This window comes from Heteronotia binoei, chromosome 20 (assembly GCF_032191835.1).
Source record: "Heteronotia binoei isolate CCM8104 ecotype False Entrance Well chromosome 20, APGP_CSIRO_Hbin_v1, whole genome shotgun sequence".
In the NCBI taxonomy this organism is placed as follows: Eukaryota; Metazoa; Chordata; class Lepidosauria; order Squamata; family Gekkonidae; genus Heteronotia; species Heteronotia binoei.
This window is the reverse complement of record NC_083242.1, coordinates 12,718,465-12,741,840: the sequence shown is the minus strand read 5'-3', so window position 1 is coordinate 12,741,840 and position 23,376 is coordinate 12,718,465. Positions and strand designations below refer to the sequence as shown.

At 51.6% G+C, this 23,376-nt stretch overlaps 2 protein-coding genes across 2 annotated transcripts in view; one reads left to right on the top strand and one right to left on the bottom strand.

The window, feature by feature from the left end:
• The window catches only part of CLUAP1 (clusterin associated protein 1), a 122,631-nt gene extending 103,548 nt beyond the window's left edge, over nucleotides 1–19,083 (top strand). Inside the window, exons 10-13 of the mRNA XM_060260822.1 lie at nucleotides 5,570–5,677; nucleotides 8,129–8,184; nucleotides 16,158–16,328; nucleotides 18,910–19,083. Coding sequence (XP_060116805.1) covers nucleotides 5,570–5,677; nucleotides 8,129–8,184; nucleotides 16,158–16,307 — 314 coding nt within the window. The 3' untranslated portion in view covers nucleotides 16,308–16,328; nucleotides 18,910–19,083. The remainder of the gene's footprint in view (nucleotides 1–5,569; nucleotides 5,678–8,128; nucleotides 8,185–16,157; nucleotides 16,329–18,909) is intronic.
• A 292-nt stretch (nucleotides 19,084–19,375) lies between these two features.
• Nucleotides 19,376–23,376, bottom strand: part of NLRC3 (NLR family CARD domain containing 3) — a 31,238-nt gene continuing 27,237 nt past the window's right edge. The window contains exons 15-16 of the mRNA XM_060260821.1: nucleotides 22,088–22,171; nucleotides 19,376–19,493 (exon numbers count right to left, since the gene is read on the bottom strand). Coding sequence (XP_060116804.1) covers nucleotides 19,403–19,493; nucleotides 22,088–22,171 — 175 coding nt within the window. The 3' untranslated portion in view covers nucleotides 19,376–19,402. The remainder of the gene's footprint in view (nucleotides 19,494–22,087; nucleotides 22,172–23,376) is intronic.

Here is a 23,376-nt window from a genome sequence, read left to right as displayed (position 1 = left end):
GCTATGATATTAACCCAGCAACTTGCCCAGAGTCAGTTCTGTTGCCAAAGAATGCAAAGGGCCTGACCGATAAAATCCTAAGTAGCTACCCCAGATCCATGACTGTGTGGCTGTCTTTGCGCACGTGTTCATTTCTTGGCCTGGAGGATCAGCCATTTGCACCCCGTGGCCAGAAGGGAGAATCTAGGCCAGGGGTGGCCAAACCGTGGTTCGGGAGGGACATGTGGCTCTTTTACATGTATTGTGTGGCTCTTGACGCCCCCCCCTCACTGCTCCATTGGCCAGCTTGGAGAAGGCATTTATCTCTTTAAATCACTTTTCCAAGCCAAGCCAGCCGGTGGCTTGGAGAATGCATTTAAAGTTGTTTTCTTTCCAACTCTCCCTCCCCGTGCTTTCCTTCCTTCCTTCCTTCCTTCCTTCCTTCCTTCCTTCCTTCCTTCCTTCCTTCCTTCCTTCCTTCCTTCCTTCCTTCCTTCCTTCCTTCCTTCCTTCCTTCCTTCCTTCCTTCCTTCCTTCCTCCCTCCCTTCCTCCCTTCCTCCCTCCCTCCCCTCAAACCTCTGACATTCTTGTCTTGCGGCTCTCAAACATCTGCATAGGTGGGAATGACTGGGCAACCCTAGTTGTTGCAGGCCCCGGGAGAGCCCGTGCTGTCGGACTGCGATGCAGCGAGAAAAGATTGGCTGCTGTTTTCACAGAGGTGTGCTTGACTTTGTAGAAAATTTGGCTTACTTAACTAACCTTTCTGGCCTGTTGCTCTGCCATGCTGCATCTTGACTCCAAGGATGGGGACTAAGTGACAGAAAGGAGTAGCAGTCTAGCAGGCACTCAGATTCAAAAGGCAACTCTCCTAGGAAAGGGGTTTTGGAGATATGGTGAACAGAACTGCACACAGGATTCCAAATGAGGCCACCCCGCAGATCTATACAAGGGCATTACAATATTGGCAGGACCCTGGAAAAGAGACCCTTTACTCTCTCACCTGAGGCCAATTGGGCGGCAGGCTGAGAAAGGTAAGATGGGGACAGGAGGTGAAGATGACTGGCTCCAGCTTTGGTCCTATCACAAGAGGGCGGGGTGGAGCCAAGTCCGATGCAAGTAGTGGGGGGTGGGGTTAGAAGGGAGATACAGGCCAGCCAAAAAGGCCATGCCAGATGTTTGTTTCCGCTGTTGTAAGGAGTGAGGCCAAGGGAGAGGAGAACGCGGTGCTCCTCTCTTCCACTTCCAAGGTCCCGGGACCACCACCCATCTTTCCACACCTGGGTTTTGTATTTTGTAGAAAGAATGCAGATGACAACTTTCCGTGCCATGATTTTTGGCATTTTGTTTCCGAGGATCAGTGGGAATGATTGCTTTGTCAGTTTGGGGAAAGGGTCACACTGGCAGAAAATGGGATTTCTGTGTGCTAGAGGGAGGGAGGCAATTAGGGAAACCGTAGCTGGCTTGGCTGTGGCAGCCCCTGAGCGAGGGCAGATCCATTTGGACATACGAGGGTGGTGGAGCGGAATCAGCCGCAGATTGCCAGAAGGAGAGGGAACCAGAGCCCAATAAAGGGGGTGTTTTCGGAAGTGGCGTTTCATGAGACGCGTTCAGCCACGGGAATTGCGCGACCGTCTCAGAGCCGGCCGCGCCACCAGGGAAACTGGAGCGTTTAAGTGGGGCACAACTGTTGGCACCGTGTGATTAGCTGATGGTTGAAACGCTTGCACCGGAACACCCTAAAATCCTTCGCATGCAGCCCAGCCGTTAAAATAATAAGCCAGGCCATATTATTTAGGTTCAGCGGCATGGGAGACCAGGAGAGTTTAGCCTAAGGTGTAGAAGAAACTGGGACCAGTTTCCCACTAGCCTCACGCTGCTCTCACGCTCCTCTTCTCCGCAGGGTTTCCGCCGGATTTCACACTATCTGCCCCGGGGCTGCAACCAGCTTTGCCTTTTTCACGTGGCAAACAGAAACTGGTTTTTAGAGGATCTTGTTTGCTGCACGGAAGAGGAGGAGTGAGTTGCAGCCCCAGTGCAGGTAGTGTGAAATCCAACAGAAGCCCCCGGAGAAGAGGAGAGTGCCATAACGCTAGTGGGAAATCGGTCCGGGAAGCAGGAAGGAACAATTGTCACTGACAAGCCTTTATCTCTCGGAGTTTTCTTAAGGTGAGAATGTCTCATAAGAGCATCCTGACAGTTGGGGAGGTTTGTACAGACAAGGGAGGGTCTTTGATGCCCAGGTTCTCATGCCTCCCTCTCCCCCGGTTAAGGTTGCCGGGTCCTTTACTTCTGCTGGCAGGGGGGAGGAGGGAGCTGCCTGGGAGTATGTGGTGGGTGGGGTGACATTGCCACATGCAGTGTCCCCAGCATGATGACATCATGCAGCAGTGACATCATCACGCCAGGGCCATCCGCCCAGCCGTGGCTGTTGGGGGCTGGGCTGAAGCCCATGAAATCGGGGGATTCCCCCACTTGAGAACAGTCCAGGGCTTTTTTTGTAGCAGGAACTCCTTTGCATATGAGGCCACACATCCCTGATGGAGCCAATCCTCCAGGAGCTTACAGGGTTCTTAGTACAGGGTCTTCTGTAAGTTCCAGAAAAATTGGCTATGTCAGGGGGTGCAGCCTAATATGCAAAGGAGTTCCTGATAAACAAAAAAAAAACCCCTGCCCCAGTCTATATGTTCTAGAGGGGAATTTTTTATTCTGCCCTTCATCCAAGGAGCAGAGAGAGCCAATTTGGTGTAGTGGTTAAGTGCGCAGAGAGCCAGTTTGGTGTAGTGGTTAAGTGTGCCAACTCTTATCTGGGAGAACCGGGTTTGATTCCCCACTCCTCCACTTGCACCTGCTGGAATGGCCTTGGGTCAGCCAGAGCTCTGGCAGAGGTTGTCCTTGAAAGGGCAGCTGCTATGAGAGCCCTCTGCAGCCCCACCCACCTCACAGGGTGTCTGTTGCGAGGGAGGAAGGTAAAGGAGATTGTGAGCCGCTCTGAGTCTCTTCAGAGTGGAGGGTGGGATATAAATCCAATATCATCATCTTCTTCTCTTATCTGGGAGAACCGGGTTTGATTCCCCACTCCTCCACTTGCAGCTGCTGGAATGGCCTTGGGTTAGCCATGGCTTTCACAAGAGTTGTCCTTGAAAGGGCAGCTGCTGTGAGAGCCCTCTCATCCCCCCCACCTCACAGGGTGTCTGCTGTGGGGGAGGAAGATAAAGGAGATTGTGAGCCACTCTGAGATTTGGAGTGAAGGGTGGGATATAAATCCAATATCATCTTCTTCTTTGCAAATTTTTGTGTTCGACAACTGTACTAGGTAGGTCAGGCAGAGAGCAAACGGCTGGCTCCAAATTACCCACCAAGCTTCATGGCAGGGTGGGGGAGTCACTTCCCACGTTTGGTCCCGCAGCCTCTCTTGTGGAACGAAAGACATTGTGGCCTTCCATCTTAATGGCATCTACATGCGGCTTAAGCCCACTTCCCTCGCATCCACACCTTCCTTACCCCTCATTTCCTTCCCCGAGTGCCATTGAGCAGAAGCATTATTCTCCTCCTCCTCCCTTCTCTCCAGTACCACTAAACCCTGAGTGCGTCCTTCACAGAAGCCAACAAAGGAAACCTGTTGGCCTAGAGAGAGAGAGAGAGAGAGAAACAATCCATCCGAGGAGAGAGAGGCAAAGTCTTCCGGCAGCCAGCTCCCGTCCCTTCCTTTCAGCTTTTAAAAACATAATTATTTCTGGTGGCTTCTTCGCCTCCACGCTGCGATCAGGCCCCGTTTGCTGGCTGGCTCCATGTCAATCACTTGAATGTGGTCAGGAGGCAGGCCAGGTATGGCCGATGCAAGACTCCCCCCCCCCCCCCACACACACACACTTTGAGAAACACAGTGGGATGGTTGGCGTTTTTATAGTTGGAGGAAGAGGATGGGAGGGATGCAACCAGAGCGGGGCTCGCAGCAGCATTTTTCATTTTGGGGGGGCGGGCTAGGGGGCCAACCGGTTTGGCCCTAAACACTTTCTCTGCTTCTCATGTAAAGCAACAGGCCCCCACGTTTGTCTAACTCAGCAAACCTTCCAGGGGGATCTGGCTGTAGCAATGCTGCAGTTGAGAGCAGTGCGAGCGGCAATGAGCAAAGGGGGCTTCCAATGGAGGAGCCATACAGACGGAAGGGGGGTTGAATGGAGTGGCCTGGCCCCTCCCGGGGCCCCCTGTAGCTACGGGCCTGGAGGTTACATGGAGAAGGAGGGAACGGCCATTGACTAGGCCGGGTCTCCAACACAGGGCCACAACCAGGGTTTTAAAAGTCGAGGCATTTTTTAAAAGGCTCTGAAAGCGGCCTGCAGGCTCCCGAATGTTGGGAGGACCCGGACTAGGGGAAGGACCAGTTGGTCTGTGTTTGTGCCAGGGCTGGAGGAGGCCGTATACCCTATACCAGGGGTGGCCAACGGTAGCTCTCCAGATGTTTTTTTGCCTACAACTCCCATCAGCCCCAGCCAGCATGGCCAACGGCTGGGGCTGATGGGAGTTGTAGGCAAAAAAACACCTGGAGAGCTATCGTTGGCCACCCCTGCCATATACCGCTACGCAGAAGGAAGAAATCCTTTGAACAAGTGGTCTGTATCATGCAAACCTTAACAGCGCTGTGTGTATCTGTTCTGGGATCGCTCAACTATTGTAGCCGGCAAACTGTATCTTTGTGGCAGACAAGCAGCCAGTCGTACACAGCATTACTGATATGCAGCCGAGGCATTTCTGTGAAGCCCCAAGGGCCAGAAACTTGATTTCGAAAAAAGCAAACGCTGAAATTTTCAGGATGCTGAATCGGACACTAGATACTCCATTTTGCAGTTGGGAGTCAACTGGTGCAGCTGCATGCATCGATGGCTACCGGAGGGGATTGGATCAACATATGGAGCAGAGGCCCATCAGTGGCTATTAGCCACAGCATATTGTTGGAACTTCCTGTCTGGGGCAGTGATGCTCTGTATTCTTGGTGCTTGTGGGGGGGGGGGGCAACGGTGGGAGGGCTTCTAATGTCCTGTCCTCACTGGTGGACCTCCTGATGGCAACTGGGTTTTTGCAAATGGAGCCATACACCCCTGATGTAGCCAATCCTCCAGGAGCTTACAGGGCTCTTAGTACGAGGTCTGCTGTAAGCTCCAGGGGGATTGGCTACATCGGGGGGGTGCAGCCTAATATGCAAAGGCATTCCTGCTAAAAGGGAAAAAAACCCTGCCCCAGTCTGTATGTTCTAGACGGGCATTTTTTATTCTGCCCTTCATTCAAGGAGCAGAGAGAGCCAGTTTGGTGTAGTGGTTAAGTGTGCAGACTCTTATCTGGGAGAACCGGGTTTGATTCCCCACTCTTCCACTTGCAGCTGCTGGAATGGCCTTGGGTCAGCCATAGCTCTCGCAGAGCTGTCCTTGAACGGGCAGCTTCTGTCAGAGCTCTCTCAGCCTCACCCACCTCACAGGGTGTCTGTTGGAGGGGAGAAGATAAAGGAGATTGTGAGCCGCTCTGAGATTCAGAATGGAGGGCGAGATATAAATCCAATATCATCTTCTTTTTCTTCTTAATTCCTGTCTCCTCTAGGTAACGAGGACTCAGACATTGAGATCCACGAGGACGAGGGGTCCGACAGCGAGATGGACGAGCAGCAGCTCATGAAGCAGCACACGGCCATGGAGATGCTGATGCAAGGTACCTTCGGCTGCCCCTTTTTTGTTAATTTGCTCCCGGTTATGCTCGATGCCAGCCGCGCACGCAGTGTTCCAATGTGAATGAGATGCTGCTGCAGGAGCGCATGCAAGGCCAGCCGTTTCAAAGACGACCCAGGCAGGCTGAGAACAGCTTGCATGTTTCTGAACCGCAGGGAGCCGATGTGCTAAATATGGAGCCGTGGAAATCTTCCACCTTCCGTGACTGTTATCGCTGAGCGCTCCCTAAAACTGGATTTTGCAAAGCAGCAGTTTTGAATACCCGATTCTGACTCAGCAGCGCTTCTAAATATCGAATGTGTGCTTCAGGTTGAAAAATTCCAAAGGGAACAGATGATGCCAAGCCTGCCCCCTGCCCTGCTTTCAAATTTGGTACTTTCTTGGCATACCCCAAGGAAGAAAGGAAGGCCAGAAAGGCACGTTCAGAGCTGTAGATTTTAATCCCACTGTGGGTGGAAGTGGGACCAGATTGAGTTTCTGTCGGTTTTGTTCTCGCTGGGACAAACGGTGCTGGCCTTTGCAGACCACGCAGCAGATGAGTCGGGGTTGGCTGTTGTGCTGAAAGGGACAAGTGTGCTCCCAGAGCGGTCCAGAACAGGTTGTGTGGAGTGTCTGTTTCTCTCAGCAAGCTGGCTTAGATGACAAATGGAATTTTTAAAAGAGAGCTAATGGCATGGTTAGCGTGGAGTCCTAGGATCTGGGAGATCCCTGGATTAACTTGGGCTGGTCCAAACTGTGGCTTGGGAGCCACATGTGGCTCTTTCACACATATTGTGCGGCTCTCGAAGCCCCCACTGCCTTGTCGACTGGCTTGGAGAAGGCATTTGTCTCTTTAAATCACTTCTCCAAGCCTTCTGGGAGCTTGGAGAATGCGTTTAAAGTTAAAGTTGCTTTCTTTCAATCTCTCCCTCCTCACCTATTTGCCTCTCTCCCATCTATTTTCCTTCCTTCCTTCCTTCCTTCCTTCCTTCCTTCCTTCCTTCCTTCCTTCCTTCCTTCCTTCCTTCCTTCCTTCCTTCCTTCCTTCCTTCCTCATAATCATCACCCCCCCCTTTCCAACTACACCTCCACCTTTCCCTCCTGCTTTCAGGTGGGGACACGGTTAAAATTAGATGTATCATCACTGTCTGGATACTATTATCTGTGAAATCGTTTTAATATTTTTAATTGCTGGAACTGTTTGGATACGGCATGTTTTTATAGTTGCTGTTCATCAGCCAGAGCCCTGAGTACTCAGGGACGGAGCGATTTATAAATCGAAATTATGAGCGAATGGGTCTCAGGGCAGCAGAGTCCAGCCAGAAGCTGCTCGGCATAAGGCAGCTGACCACAGACGGAGCCCCTAGCTCCCTTTCTCCTTCCTTGCCTCACCTCTCCTTTGGTGAGGGACCGTCGGCTGTTGTCAGTGTTCCCTCTAAGCTGAGTTAGTGTGGGTTAGCTCAGTTTTTTAGCCTCTGGCTCACACATTTTTGTCTGAGCTCAGGAAAAAAGGCCCCCGAGCAAACTGATTTATGCAGCAGCTCAGAACTTTAATGCCAGTCGCTCAAGATGTAGATTTTTTGCTCACAAGACACCACAGCTTAGAGCAGGGTGGCCAAACTGTGGCTCGGGAGCCGCATGTGGCTCTTTCATACACGTTCTGTGGCTCTTGAAGCCCCCACAAGCCAGCTTGGAGAAGGCATTTCTCTCTTTAAATCTCTTCTCCAGTGGCTTGGAGAATGCATTTTGAGTCGCTTTCTTTCAATCTCTCTCTCTCCCCTCCCTCCATTCTATTGCTTGCCTGCCTGCCTGCCTCCTTCCCTCCCTCCCTCCCATCCCAGCCAGTTTGGTGTAGTGGTGAAGTGTGTGGACTCTTATCTGGGAGAACCATGTTTGATTCCCCACTCCTCCACTTGCACCTGCTGGAATGCCCTTGGGTTAGCCATAGCTATCACAGAGGTTGTCCTTGAAAGGGCAGCTGCTGGGAGAGTCCTCTCAGCCCCACCCACCTCACAGGGTGTCTGTTGTGGGGGGAGAAGATATAGGAGATTGTAAACCACTCTGAGTCTCTAATTCAGAGAGAAGGGCGGGGTATAAATCTGCAATTCTTCTTCTTTTTAAGCATCTGACATTCATGTCTTGTGACACTCAAACATCTGATGATTATTCTATGTGGCTCTCACGTTAAGCAAGTTTGGCCACCCCTGGCTTAGAGGGAGCATCAGTTATGGCGTGTATTCTTGTTCCCCCTGTGATCTCCACACCCTCTTGTAAGTGTCCCCAACACCTTCCCAGTCCCATTTGAGCCACGCCTCTGAACCGCCTCCGTAGCAAGACCAATGCAGGCCTCTCTGCCATCTCATCTTCAGCTCTTGGCCAAAATCGCACCTGTGGGCAGCTTCTGCACCCATGCAGTTCCGCTCTCACGGATGCTCTGTCTCGTTTCTTTCCTCAGGGAGACCCAACAAGCGAATTGTGGGCACCATGCAAGGCGGTGACACGGATGATGATGTAAGTAGCTTTGGGGGGCATTGGAGAACTTTTTGTTGACCAGAAAGTTGCTTTTCCCGTTGTTTGTCTGCCGCTTCTCAACCCGCTCTGGCTCTCTCCCTTCTTTCATCCACCGCCTTTGCTGGATTCCTCTCTCACTCTTAAGGCAGTTGCAACTAGGGGTGTGCACAGGGGCGGGGGGGGGGGGGAATGCTATTTTTCAGGTTTGGGTATACAGAACCTGAAGAATATCGCTATTTCCCGCTATTTCCCAATAGAAATCTCTGCAGAAGTTAAGTTTAATATTTGAAAGCTTGCTGTTCCATTTTGAAACTGATGCACCTACTCAATATTATGCGAATAAGGTGCCAGGCTCTTGATAAAGGGAACTGCACCCCGAAGTGATTGTCAGGCTTGGACACTCTTCTCTGCGCTGGAGGAGTTTGATAGGAGTGATTCTGACAGTTGTTTTACTGACTTCGTTACTGTTAAAAGATTTGGACTTTATCTGTTGAACTTTTGGATATTACCTGTTGAACTACCTACCTGTATTTGGATTTGGGGTTTTTTGGTATGCGGTCCTGGCTGGGAGAGTTAAATCACTGGGCAGGAGAAGCTGGCACCAGAATCTGCCTGCAACAGGGAGGTCTTTCACCACTCCACGCAGACCTTGCTGGGAGGTTTCTCCTGCCCAGCAGCATGATTCCAAGAGTCAAGAAGGCATTTAAAGAGACCATAGTCTCTTTAAATGCCTTCTCCAAGCTGCACCCGAATAAAAGCCAAATAACATCGGCTTTTATTCAGGCTCAGCTATATCAGTAGCTGAAAATATACTCTTAATTTCTTACCATCTTTAAAAAACACTGGAAAATACCAAGAAGGTATTTTTTTCAGGATTTTTTATTGTTCTTCTTTGGATAAACCAAATACAACCCCCTAAGTTGCAGCTCCATTCTTTTCTGCTGCAGCCGAGTTGGAGACTCCAGGTCGAACCTGAAGTTTAGGGACCTCTTGTCATTGTCCCATTATTTGGAAAGCAGCTATGATTCCTAGGTGTTTTGCAATGAAAATTAATGTGCCAGTCCCTGCTGGTGGAGGACGCTAACAGGAGCAAGGTGCACTGAGCATTAATCAGAGTTGTGGTCACTCACGCCCGCTTTCCCAGCAGCGTCTTAATTCTAGATGCTGCGGGACGTGATGTCGTCGTGCTCTGTGTTTCCAAGCTCCTGCTGTGTAGCGTTGGCTGTCCCTTGTGGGGAAGTTGTGAGCACCGTGAGGGAGCATCATGCATTGCCGTTAGCTGAATGCTGTTGCTGAGACATTGCAGCCACCTGTTGGGGGAGGCGGGGGTGTCTGAGGCCCCCTGTAATAAAGGCTTGATGTGTGCCAAGGTGTTTGTGAACCAGATGTCCCTCATCTCAGCTCAGAGCCGGCGCTTCCATTAGGCAGCATGAGGCGGCTGCCTGGAGCGCGGCTCTGGGGGGGGGCAGGCGCCAGTTTCGGCTCTCCCGCCCACCCTAGCTTCCTCAGGGAAGGAAATAGCAAGCTCAGCGGCTTCCAGCCTTAGCAGGCAAGCACGCCACTTGCCGTCGCTCCATCCCTTGCGTATGTGCTTCCAAGCACAGATGCGAAGGGCGGAGCGACAGCGCGTGCTCATGCAAGCTGAGGCAAGGAGCCCTGCTGCCGAGGAAGTGGGGGGCACTTGGCCTGGGGCCAGTTTCCCCAACGCTGGCGCTGTCTCAGCTGCAAGGGGCTTTTTATCTCTTTAGTGATTTTCCAAAGAGAATTGTTGCCCTGTGACCTGTACAGTGCCGGACCGGGTGGCGCCCCAGGCAGGCTCCCTGTCTGCTGCCCCCCCTGCCGCTGCTGCCCTCCCTCTCTTCATGGCGCTGCCAGGCAACGCCGTGCTCCATCGCTGCCGCGCCCTCGCCACACTGCGCCGAGGCTGGTCCTTACTGGCTTCGATGCAGCTGGCGCGGCTTCTGCTTCTTTGAATAGCCCGCGATGCAAGATGTGACTTTGCACCCCCTCCTTCTCGAAACCGGAAGTGTCCAATTCAGCGTCCTTTACCTCCCGGCACCCTAGGCAACCACCTAGTTTGCCTAGTGGGCAAGCTGGCCCTGGATCTGTAAATACAGGAAAAAGCCTTTTTTTTAATCTTGGCACATGGCACTTGGTTTAGTGAACATCCTAGGCACCCTTTTCACAGCTGCATTCTCAAAGGTGCGTGTGATCCACTGCTCTTTGTCGTCTTTCCGCCCCAGAGAAGCTGGTGTCCTCCTGTTGGGATGCAGCCTTGCCTTTGCTAGCAGATGCCAGGGCTTTTTTTGAAGCAGGAACTCCTTTGCATATAAAGCCACACTTCCCTGATGTAGCCAGTCCTCCTGGAGCTTACAGTAGGCCCTGTAGGAAGAGCCCTGTCAGCTCTTGGAGGATTGGCTACATCAGGGGTGTGCGGCCTAATATGCAAAGGAGCTCCTGCTAGAATTCCACCCCTGCTGCTTTGCATATGAGGCCACACACCCCTGATGTAGCCAGTCCTCCTGGAGCTTACAGTAGGCCCTGTACGAAGAGCCCTGTCAGCTCTTGGAGGATTGGCTACATCAGGGGTGTGCGGCCTAATATGCAAAGGAGCTCCTGCTAGAATTCCACCCCTGCTCCGCATATGAGGCCACACACCCCTGATGTAGCCAGTCCTCCTGGAGCTTACAGTAGGCCCTGTACGAAGAGCCCTGTCAGCTCTTGGAGGATTGGCTACATCAGGGGTGTGCGGCCTAATATGCAAAGGAGCTCCTGCTAGAATTCCACCCCTGCTCCGCATATGAGGCCACACACCCCTGATGTAGCCAGTCCTCCTGGAGCTTACAGTAGGCCCTGTACGAAGAGCCCTGTCAGCTCTTGGAGGATTGGCTACATCAGGGGTGTGCGGCCTAATATGCAAAGGAGCTCCTGCTAGAATTCCACCCCTGCTGCTTTGCATATGAGGCCACACACCCCTGATGTAGCCAGTCCTCCTGGAGCTTACAGTAGGCCCTGTACGAAGAGCCCTGTCAGCTCTTGGAGGATTGGCTACATCAGGGGCGTGTGGCCTAACATGCAGAGTGCCTGCTACAAAAAAAAAAGCCCTGGCAGATGCTGTTTCCGTTTTAGACTTGCGCCAGGCAGGTAAATGTAGAATTAGAGCATAACCATAAGAAATGCAAAAACCGCCCAGTGAAAATGGCTCTTGCCTTTCACGGTATGTCAGTGTACTGTATTTCCACACAGTCCAAGAACTGCTGACCTCAGGCGCACACTGAACAAACCGCGGAACAGTCAACCACCCGTCTGTCAGTGCAGTCTCTTCTGCATATTAGAGTTTCTGCACAGGGGCCCGCTTGGAGTGGCCAGTGCCGTTTGCATTTGGAGGCAAGCAAGGGCTGGCGGTTTTAGGCCAATGCCGGTTTTCAGTTGGAGGGTGTGTCCCTTTAGGGCAGCGGCCCAAGCGGCGGTGATGGTGGTGGTGTGCGCGTGGGTCTTGAAAAGTGCAAAAAGCCTGCTGGGGAGAGCAGCGTGTCCCATCCATGTCGCGACTCCAGACAGAAAGCAATGGATGGCATCTGATGCGCTCGGATCAGAAACGGCCCCGCAGTGACTTACTGGAAGGAGGCTTAGGCCAGAACAAATCGCTCAGAGGCACGCTAAGCCGGGGGTGTCAAACTCCTTTGTTATGAGGGCCGGATCTGACGTAAATGAGACCTTGTCGGGCCGGCCGTTGTGTGTCGTAAAATGCAACGCTGGGTAGCAGAGATAATAAACTATATAAAGGACACAGACAAACACAGTTTAAAAAAAAATAAAAACATGCTTAAAGCATTAGCACTCTTGCAATATTGTGGTTAGTATCTAAGCAAGCTCTCCCTCCTCCCCCCCTTCCTCCCCAAGGGAGGAGCCTCAGCCAATGGAGAAAATGGAGGCTTTGCTCTGTGGCTCTTGTGTGTTTGAGCAAGCCTGGCAAAGCAAGCTGTGATGGAGAAGGAAGCAAGAGAGAGCGGGAAGGAAGCAGACTTGCTCATGGGCCTGGTGTGGCCCGCAGGCTGCACGTTTGACACCCCTGCCCTGAGCAGCCTCTGCAGTGTCGTGAGAGCCAGTGTGGTGCAGGCCCTCAGGGACCCCGGCAGTCCTTTCGTGGCATGCTCGTGTCCTGGACTTACACACGGTCCAAGAACTGCTGACCCAGGCACACGCCGAACATACTGTGGGGCAGCCAACCACCCACCTCTTGCTGCACTATCTTCTGGAACCACCATTCCCCCCCCTCAGATTTTGAGTCCAGGGGCACCCTCCTGAATAAACTTTTGTCGGTCTTCAAGGTGCCACTGGATTCCAGATCTGTTCTCCTGCTTCAGACCAACCCAGCTGCCCGCCTGGATCCGCTGTTTTTCAGCCTCCCTTTTCCTCTGTGCCCGCTCCACCCACTCCCACCCCCATTCAGCTCTGCTATCTAGACTGGTCTATCCTGTAGGTCAGGGGTGGTCAAACCGCAGCACATGGTGTGGCTCTCTAGGCCCCATTGCCCTGCTTAGAGAAGGCATTTGTCTCTTGAAATCATTTCTCCAAGCCAAGTCAGCCGGCAGCTTGGGAGAGTGCATTTAAAGTTGCTTTCTCTCCACCTCTCCATTTATTTTCCTTCCTGCCTACCTACCTCTGACGTTCATATCTTGCAGCTCTCAAACATCTGACATTTATGCCGTGTGGCTCTTCCGTAAAGCAAGTCTGGCCACCCCTGCCGTAGGTACCTAATCTTCCTGCCTCACCTTTATGTGAAAGCACCTCACCCCACCCCCGGTCTGTCCTCCACCCTCATTCATTTATACCAAACCCTCTGGTTTCATTTCTCTCTTTGTTTCCGCCTCCATCTCACGTTGTCTCTGTGCTGCTGTCTCATCCCCAAAGGCCAGGGTGGCTAGAGCCCGTAAGCCCAGAGCCTCCAGAGCCAAGGCCAAGGTAGGTACCTCTCTTCTCTGCAGTTCTTCCGGCAAGGTCCAGGGCCTCAGGTTGGTATCCCTCACTCTGCTTTCAGCAGCACCGTTCTGCAAGTTCTTGCCCACAGCAGCCACCCATTGCGCAAACGTTGCTCAGGTCAGCAGGACCGACGAGGCACAGCCAGCGCAGCAGAAGCTTGTGGGGAGGGGGCTGTGGCTCAGTGGCAGAGCCTCTGCTTGCAGCGCAGGAGGCCCCAGTTTCGATCCCCACCATCTCCAGTTGAAAGGATCAAGCTTCCTAGGGTAATTTGGACCTCATCAAGGGAGGCAGAGGAAGTATTTACAAAGAGCTGGGGTGTTTGCAGACAGCGGGGTGCTTTGTTGCTTCCTTCTTTTGGGAGGGCCGGGCTCTCTGTTGTGCTCCAAGGGACCTTTTTTTTTAAAGTACTGTCCATTTCTGCTTCAAAGGGAGGCCCAACCAAAGCAGAGCTAAACGGGCCAAGCAAAAGCAAGAAGGATGAGGCAGAGTTCCCTGGGCTATCATTGTAGATCCAGTCATATCACCAGGGCTTCTTTTGAACAGAAACACACAGAAAGGCCGCTCCAGCTGGCTTGGCACCAGGGGGTGCGGCCTGATATGCAAATGAGTTCCTGCTGGGCTTTTCCTACAAAAAAGCTCTGTGTTAAACAACTGTGCTATCGGGGGGTGCGGCCTAATATGCAAATGAGTTCCTGCTGGGCTTTTTCTATTAGCAAAAGCCCTGCGTATTGCATTGTTTGCAAGTACAGGCAGTATTTTTGTAGCCTATAACAATTTTAAACTTCTATATATTTTTTTAAAGTGCTGTGGGGTTGTCCTGGTGGGTTAACGGAGCTTGAGCTCCCATGGACAAGGTAAGGACGTGGATTCACAGCACGGGGTCTTTTCATTTTTGTCTCCCACCGCCAGCCCATTTGCAGCAGTGTTCAGTTTACAGCACAGAACTTTGGGCATCTTTTATCACCGCTCTCGGGTGGCTTTTGCAAAGGCCAATAGAGCGACCGCCGCCTGCCAAAGGCACTGTTAGGAAGCTGCAGTTTGAACTTCCGTCCAGAGGTGGCGGCCATTTCGTTCATCGTCACTCTTGAGAAACTGAAGTAAACGCAGCAATTAAATAATACAAGCGGGGGGACATGCAATAATTTTAGGAGATCCCTTTCTCCTCTGATCATTCTCCTCCCGTCCAGTCACCGCCTGCCGCAACTCCTGGTCACTCTGCCTCACCTTCACCACTGCCAAGCCCCACTGTGGTTTCCTTACCTCCCACCAGGGGCGCAATTCTAGCAGGAGCTCCTTTGCATATTAGGCCATGCCCCCCTAATGTAGCCAATCCTCCGAGAGCTTACGAAAAAGAGCCTTGAAAGCTCTTGGAGGATTGGCTACATCAGGGGGGTGCAGCCTAATATGCAAAGGAGCTGCTGCTAGAATTCCACCCTTGCCTCCCACCACTGTTACTGCTGCAGGGTCCAGTGCAGTTTGGTTGTCAAGACAGGGCAAAGCTTTCCTCTTTCCATTTGCTTCTCTAATAAGGACAACCAGTGCAGGAAACAGCTCTGGCTCTCCTGATCACCTTTCCTTTTATAGCTAGCCTCCTCCCACCCCCCACATTAGTGGAGGCGGCTCAGGGAAAGAGATCCATCATGCTCGATGCTGGGCCCAAAGAAACCCACAGATCGGCTTTGATACTTAGGGCTCGTCAGCAGAGGATAGTCTCCTGAAAAGTTAAGAAACATAGAGCTGGAAGGGTATCCGCAAATTGACTTGGATAAAAGCCTTGGATGAGAAGCTGATAGTTGGAATGTGCAGGGCTGGAATTCTAGCAGCAGCTCCTTTGCCTATTAGGCCACACCCCCTTGATGTAGCCAATCCTCCAAGAACTTACAAAAAAGAGCCTCGTAAGCTCTGAGGATTGGCTACATCAAGGGGGTGTGGCCTAATATGCAAAGGAGCTCCTGCTAGAATTCCACCCCTGGGAATGTCAATTGATGATATTATTGAGATGGGCAAACCCAGAGCGTTTTCTAGGATGAAAAGCTGTGTCCTAGACATCGACTGTAGCAGTTTGATTCCAAGAGCCTGCAGAGTTTGTTCACCCCTATCTTTTTGGTCTTCCTTTCCCAAAATCAATGCCCCCCTATATATAGTTTCCTGCCATCCCACTGTCAAGAGTCTACCCCCACTGTATCCTCTTGCCATATAACAACATGTAATTGTTCTTTGAGACTGACCCTGAACCAATGCGTAACTGTTGAATGAGACAGCCTGCATTCCTGCTTTGAGACAGCTTTGCTTTGCCTGCTTCGCTCATCCCTTAGTAGTTATCTTAGTAGCTTGTTAACGTGGCTACCAAGGTCGAGAACTGGAGAAGAGCGGAGGAAGAAGAGATAATGCACCTGGAATGCAGTAGTAGAGGGGGTTAGAAATGCCCGTCAGAATAGCCCACCATTTTATGCCGTGGTTTGCTTGAACTTATAACAGCTGACTGAGGGTATATATGTAGTGTCTCTGAACTGTGACGTTAGTTTCAGCAAACCGTTGTATTGCCTTATGATGCTTGGAATAAACGTCTGAGTTAACCACCTGCGTGTTCCTTTATTCTGGGGTCTGACACCCACGATATTGCAGAGCTTTCCCATTGGCAAGATTGAATGTTATACTTACAGTGGTTTTGCAGGGGAGATTTTTGAATAGGCTGTTCTGCCCTTGTGGTCTTAATAGGATCAATGCAGCCTTTCATGCCCTTCTCGAATGTAGGTTTTTTCCTCCAGAAATACGAGGGATCCTTATATTGTAGATCCAGTCATATTGCAGTGTTTGCAAGTGCCGCAAAGGAAATCTGTCCCCAGTCACTTGGGAGGCAGTGTTCTGGTGGTCTGTAACAATTCTAAACTTCTGTATTTGAGGTTCCTGCTTAGGGGCTTAAAAGAAAGAGGAGCTGCCCCCAATCCCGAACCCCAGAGGGAATTTAAACCAAAATCTCGTTCTAACAGGAGGATTCTGAAGACAGTGAAATCGACCTGGATGACGACGACGAAGATGATGAGGACCTGGAAGACGACAGCATCGACATCGCCCCCAACAAGACAAGCCGAAGGGTCAGGAAGCCGGAGCCACTGGAGGAGAGCGACAACGATTTCTGAGCCCCGCCCCCCAGGAAACAGGTACGCAGTTTTTCCACTGCGATGCCCAGGAGAATGGCGCAGGCCACCTGGATGGGACTCACACAGCAGTGAATTAATCACAATAGGTAGTTTGGTGCAGTGGTTAAGTGCGCAGACTGTTACCTGGGAGAACTGGGTACGATTCCCCACTTCTCCACTTGCAGCTGCTGGAATGGCCTTGGGTCAGCCATCGCTCTCACAGAGCTGTCCTTGCTCGAAAGGGCAGCTTCTGTTAGAGCACTCTCAGCCCCGCCTACCTCACAGGCAGTGTTCCCCCTAAGCTGAGAGTGTGAGCTAGCTCACAGTTTTTTAGCTTCCGGCTCACACATTTTTGTCTTAGCACAGGAAAAATGGCCCCAGAGCAAACTGATTTATGCAGCAGCTCACAATGTTAATGCTAGTGGCTCACAAAGCGGAATTTTTGCTCACAAGACTCCACAGCTTAGAGGGAATATTGCTCACAGGGTGTCCGTTGTGGGGAGGGGAAGGCAAAGGAGATTGTGAACTGCTCTGAGACGCCTTCGGGTAGCGAAGGGCAGGGTATAAATCCAATCTCCTCCTCCAATTACTACCCTAGTACACGGCTTCATTGTTCATTTGATGCTAACCTCGTTTGCTTTCTCACATCAGTGCACAAAGTCTCTGAACTGCATGCACAAAAGTAAGAACAGATGCAGTTGGAGCAGGGTTGGAGTTATGGTGGTGCTTGGTGCTCAAAGGCCTGAAAGCTGCGCATTCGCCCTAGCAAAATTCTTGGAGGCTTTTTGGTCCAGAAATATCATTGAAGGTGCTAACCCACTGGGATATTTGTAAATTGACTTATGCAGTAGCCTCCAACAAATGGGTGCTCCTTTCTACTTGAGGAAAGACAACTGCTTCCCTTGCAGTGTAGATAACTTAAATATCCAGGGATTTCCACATTATCTTAAATCTCTAAGTTTGCCCCTTGGCCACCTAAGTAGGGCTGTGGGGAGAAGCAAATGGAGGAATCCTTTTTCCCTGTTGGACTAAATGAAGAGTTTGGGAACGGAATGCTTATTTTAAAAACATTTAGTACAAACTCACCATTGAGGCAATGTTCCCTCTAAGCTGTGGAGTCATATGAGCAAAAGTTCTACTTGGTGAGCTACTGGCATTAAAGTTGTGAGCTGCTGCATGAATTCGTTTGCTCTGGGGCCATCCTTCCCAAAACCATGTGAGCTGGAGACTAAAAAACTGTGAGCTAGCTCACACTAACTCAGCTTAGCGGGAACACTGCATTGAGACCATCCATATCAACGTAAGGCCAGGTTTAATCAGTCTTGATTGTTTTGGAACAAGCGTTTATTAACAAGATTCACAAGAAGAGCTGCGGGTTGTTGGGCAACTCGGTAACAATCCCCATGGGGTAACTGTGTTGTTCTCAACACAAACAGATGTTCAGTGGTGCCACAATCATTCACAGCACAATCAGTTTGTTTCAGCATACGCTTCGGTCAGTCCAGTGGTTTTTAACTCTTAAGAATAAATAACTGTTATAGATGTACTCTCTTCTCTGACGCATCTGAGGAAGTGAGTTCTGAGTCATGAAAACTTGGGTTGGAATAAATTGCATTAGTTTTGTAAGGGGAAGGACCACGGCTCCGTGGCATGGAGCCTTTGCTTAGCATGCAGAAAGTCCCAGGTTCAATCCCTGGCATCTCCAGTTAGAGGATGTGTCAGTAGGTGATGTGAAAGATCTCTCCACCTGAGACTCTGGAGCAGGGGTGGCCAAACTGCGGCTCGGGAGCTGCATGTGGATCTTTCGCACATATTGTGTGGCTCTCAAAGCCTCCACTGCCTTGTTGCTGGCTTGGAGAAGGCATTTCTCTATTTAAAAATCACTTCTCCAAGCCAAGCCAGCTGGCATTTAAAGTTGCTTTCTTTCCACCTCTCCCTATTTTCCTTCCTTCCTCCTAGAGAGCCAGTTCGGTGTAGTGGTTAAGTGTGTGGAATCTTATCTGGGAGAACTAGGTTTGATTCCCCACTCTACTTGCACCTGCTGAAATGGCCTTGGGTCAGCCATAGCTCTCGTAGTTGTTGTCCGTGAAAGGGCAGTTGCTGTAAGAGCTCTCTCAGCCCCACCCACCTCACAAGGTGTCTGTTGTGGGGTGAGGAGAAGGTAAAGCAGATTGTGACTGCTCTGAGACTCTGAGTATAGGGCGGGATATATATCTAAGTATCTTCTTCTTCCTTCCTTCCTCCCTCCCTCCCCGTCTTGCAGCTCTCAAGCATCTGATGTTTCTTCTATGTCGGGTGGCCAACAGTAGCTCTCCAGATGTTTTTGCCTACAACTCCCATCAGCCCCAGCCAGCATGGCCAATGGCTGATGGGAGTTGTAGACAAAAAACATCTGGAGAGCTACCGTTGGCTACCCCGTTCTGTGTTCTCTTACATTAAGCAAGTTTGGCTGCCCCTGCTCTGGAGAGCTGATGTCAGTCTGAGGGTCTGATTCAGTACAAGGCGAGCTTTCATCTGTTCACGCGACTCCCGTTCTGCTTCTCTCTCTCCCACACCTTTTCTGCTCTTAATAGCTGTTCTTTTGTGTTTTGGCATTGAGCAGATCGGATTGAACCCCGCCGCGCGCTCGTGGCAAGTTTTATCCGTCTCGCACAGAAGCCGCCACCCGGGACTCTACTTTCAGAGGGCCAGCAGAAGCATTCCGCAGTCTTTTGTTGCCCGCGAGCCAGACTGTCCTGCTACAAGCATGTTTTCTTCAAATAAATGGCTACTTCTCTATCAGACGTTCGTGCGAGTTCTGTCGGTTGCTGCTGAACCTGAGACTTCAGCCGAGAGGAGAGCCCCAGAAAATATCACATTGGCAATTTGTGAAGATCCATGGCCTTCTCTGAGTCTGACACGCTCCTCCGTTGGGGGCAGCAGACTCCCAAATTGGAAGCAAGAACGGGCCCAAGGACAGAAGTTGCAGGCAGAAGGTGCCCCAGCCCGATTCCCAGGAGGGTCGATGCAGGATGGAGTGGTCTCTTTCCTTTGGCTGGCTCCCCTGGGAGCGTGGAATCTCTAGGGGCCCTGGCCACCCTCCGTCAGAGTCCTTCTCAAATCTCCACGGTGCACTCGGGGGCATTTGCGCGGATGGTGTCGGCGATCACTTTGCCTCCCGACTCGCCAATCCGGTTGCCCTGTAAGCTGGGGAAGGGGGGGGAGAAGGAAAAGCATCTAAGCTCAGTTTCACTAACAGGCGTTTTGTTCAGAGCCTGGACGATCTCGACATGTGAACGCTCCCACTGCAAGTGGGGCAAGGGGTGGGCGGAAGACTGAATGGTTTTGCTGTGGGGGCTGTGTGTATATTTGTGCAGGAGTGCCTCTGGAAGTCACAGCTGTCTTCTGGTGACCCCTACAGGGGTGTGGAGGACATTCATGAGAGCCAGTCTGGTGTAGCGGTTAAGTGTGCGGACTCTTACCTTGGAGAGCTAGGTTTGATTCCCCACTCCTCTACTTGCACCTGCTGAAATGGCCTTAGGTCAGCCATAGCTCTCGCAGTTGTTGTCCTTGAAAGGGCAGTTGCTGTAAGAGCTCTCTCAGCCCCACCCACCTCACAGGGTGTCTGTTGTGGGGTGAGGGGAAGGTGACTGCTCTGAGATTCAGAGTATAGGGCGGGATATATATCCAAGTATCATCTTCTTCCTTCCTTCCTCCCTCCCTCCCCGTCTTGCAGCTCTCACGCATCTGATGTTTCTTCTATGTTGGGTGGCCAATGGTAGCTCTCCAGATGTTTTTGCCTACAACTCCCATCAGCCCCAGCCAGCATGGCCAATGGCTGGGGCTGATAGGAGTTGTAGGCAAAAAACATCTGGAGAGCTACCGTTGGTCACCCCGTTTTATGTTCTCTTACATTAAGCAAGTTTGGCTGCCCCCGCTCTGGAGAGCTGATGTCAGTCTGAGGGTCTGATTCAGTACAAGGCAAGCTTTCATCTGTTCACGCGACTCCCATTCTGCTTCTCTCCCAGTTTGGTGTAGTGGTGAAGTGTGCGGACTCTTATCTGGGAGAACCAGGTTTGATTCCCCACTCCTCCACTTGCAGCTGCTGGAAGGGCCTTGGTCAGCCATAGCTCTTGCAGAGGTTGTCCTTGAAAGGGCAGCTGCTGTGAGAGCCCTCTCCAGCCCCACCCACCTCACAGGGTGTCTGCTGTGGGGGAGGAAGATAAAGGGGATTGGGAGCCATTCTGAGACTCTGGGTGGAGGGCAGAATATAAATCCAGTGTCTTCAATTCCGAGAGGTGGCTTGAGACAGCCTGCCCCGGCCTCCCGACTGCTGGTATTCCTTGGAGGTCTCCCATCCAAGTACTTGCCAGGGTTGGACCTGCTTAGCTTCCGAAATACGATGAAATCAGGCTTGCCTGGGCTATGCAGGTCACGGCTCCCCCCACCCCCGAAAAAAACCTGGAACATCACTGTCTTGAGTCGGTGGCACGAGATGTAGGTGGAGGGTGACAGAGAGATGTTTTGCAAAAGGGAAGGCATGTGGAGACCCTTGTGTTCAGCTTGTCGAGCCACACAGCTTGGTCTCCCCCTTGAGGGAAAAGCTTTGGGCCAGGATTGGCCTTTGGAGCCCCAGAGACAGGAGCTCACTGTAGTCCAAATGTCTTGCACCAAAGCTCCGAAGAGAGCAATTATTAGTGGGAAACCCCTGTCTAAACTTCCCTGGCAATTGCCGCAAAAACCAGATGATCTCTCACGCCTTCCTTAGATCTTGCCCTGGAATCATCTGTTTCCTTTTGTGCTCTTAGTAGCCCCTTGGGGGGGGCACCCAAGAGACAACCCCTCCCAACTGCTGTGGGTTCTCTGCTCAGCACCTTGCATGGGGCAGAGAAGGTAGAGACAGAAGGACTTTTCTCCCTTTCACACAATACAAGAACTCGAGGGCACTCCATGAAATTGCTGAGCAGTCGGGTTAGAACTGATAAAAGTCCTTCTTCAACCACAGAGTGATTAACACATGGAATTCACTGCCACAGGAGGTGGTGATGGTGGCTACAAGCACAGACAGCTTCAAGAGGGGATTGGATAAATGTATGAAGCAGAGGTCCATCAGTGGCTATTAGCCACAGAGTATATCTGAAACTCTTTGTCGGGGGCAGTGATGCTCTGAATTCTTGGTGCTTGGGGGGGGGCACAGTGGGAGGGCTTCTAGCCTCACTGATTGACCTACTGATGGCACTGGGGTTTTTGGCCACCATGTGACAGAGTGTTGAACTGGATGAGCCATTGGCCTAGTCCAACATGACTTCTCTTAGGTTCTTAGGACTAGAAACTGCTTTAAAAAAAAGGCAAGTCAGGCACTTCATTCGACAGCCTCCAGAGAATGCACAAGGTTATGGAACCCAATCCTTGCAGATCTGTGCAGGCCAGACCAGGGGTGGCCAAACTTGCTTAACGTAAGAGCAGCATAGCATAAACGAGAGATGTTTGAGAGCAGCAAGACATGAACATCAGAGTTTGGAAGCTGCAGGACAGGAAGGCAGGCAGGCAGGCAAATAGATGGGAAGAGGTGGAAAGAAAGCAACTTTAACTTTAAACGCATTCTCCAAGCCACCAGCTGGCTTGGCGAAGCCATTTAAAGAGAGAAATGCCTTTTCTGGCGGGGGCTTCAAGAACCACAGAATATGTGTGAAAGAGCCACGTGTGTCTCCCAAGCCACAGTTTGGCCACCCCTGGGCCAGACCCAAAGAGGTGCTGGGAGACCTCCCCCCCCAGTCTCCCCTCCCTGAAAAGCCACTTACTTGACATAGGTGAGGCCGTGGCTTCCGGCCAGAGCGGTGGCGATGCAGATGCCTCCATCCAGGCCGAGGGAATTCTCCTGGAGGCTGGGGGAGGGCAAGAGGAAAGGCGTGAGGTGCTGAACTAACGCACAAGATGGCTGCCCTGCTTTGGCGACCCATCCGAGAAAGACGAAACAGAGCCAGTCCTGTGCAACTCTTAAGCCAGAGCGGCAGCCTTCCAACACCTATACAGTTTTGCCACCTGCTGTTCCCAGGCGCTAGGAAGTTTCAGGTCCTTAGCTGAAGTCGATTGGGTTTTTGTGTGGCGGTCTTGGATTAGTGCTGCTTCACGGAGAGGCCAGTCTGCTCGGCAGCTGTCACATCTGTCTCCCACCAAGCAAAAGTCGCTGGCAGCTTGTCTCCGTCCAGTCAGAATCTGGCTCAGGATCCAAGCGTGCTTCCTGCGGGCCTGCCACGAGCAGCGGGTAGGTGAGTGCCAGACTCCCCCATGATTACGAGCAGCCGACAACTGTTAGGTGTTACTGAGCAGCACAAAAGTGGAAAGAAAGCCACCTCTCCCCCTGGACAGGACAGGACAGGACAAGCCATTCCCATTCACAGGAAGAAAAAGACTTTCCTTCCTTCCTTCACTCCTCTGATCTATAGGTCGTCTTCTCCATATTTTTATGCTCCTGGAAGTCATGGTGACTGACCCCTCCTGGGGGCCTGGAGGATATTCAGAGAGGTGGCTGAATAGAGCCTGCCTCTGCCCTCCCAACTGCTGGTATTCCAAGGAGGTCTTCCATCCAAGTACTTGCCAGAGAGGAACCTGGAAGTCATGGCAGCCTCTGGTGACTGACCCCTACTGGGGGCCTGGAGGATATTCAGGGAGGTGGCTGAATAAAGCCTGCCCCTGCCCTCCCGACTGCTGGTATTCCAAGGAGGTATTCCAAGGAGGGGAGGGACGGTGGCTCAGTGGTAGAGCATCTGCTTGGGAAGCAGAAGGTCCCAGGTTCAATCCCTGGCATCTCCAAAAAAGGGTCCAGGCAAATAGGTGTGAAAAGCCTCAGCTTGAGACCCTGGAGAGCTGCTGCCAGTCTGAGAAGACAATACTGACTTTGTTGGACCAAAGGTCTGATTCAGTATAAGGCAGCTTCATATCTTCATATCTTCTGCCCCTGCCAACCCCACTGCTGGTATTCCAAGGAGGTCTCCCATCCAAGCACTTGCCAGAGAAGAACCTGGAAGTCCTGAGAGAGCTCTAAGAAAACTGCTCTTGAGAGAACAGCTTTGAGAGAACTATGATTGGC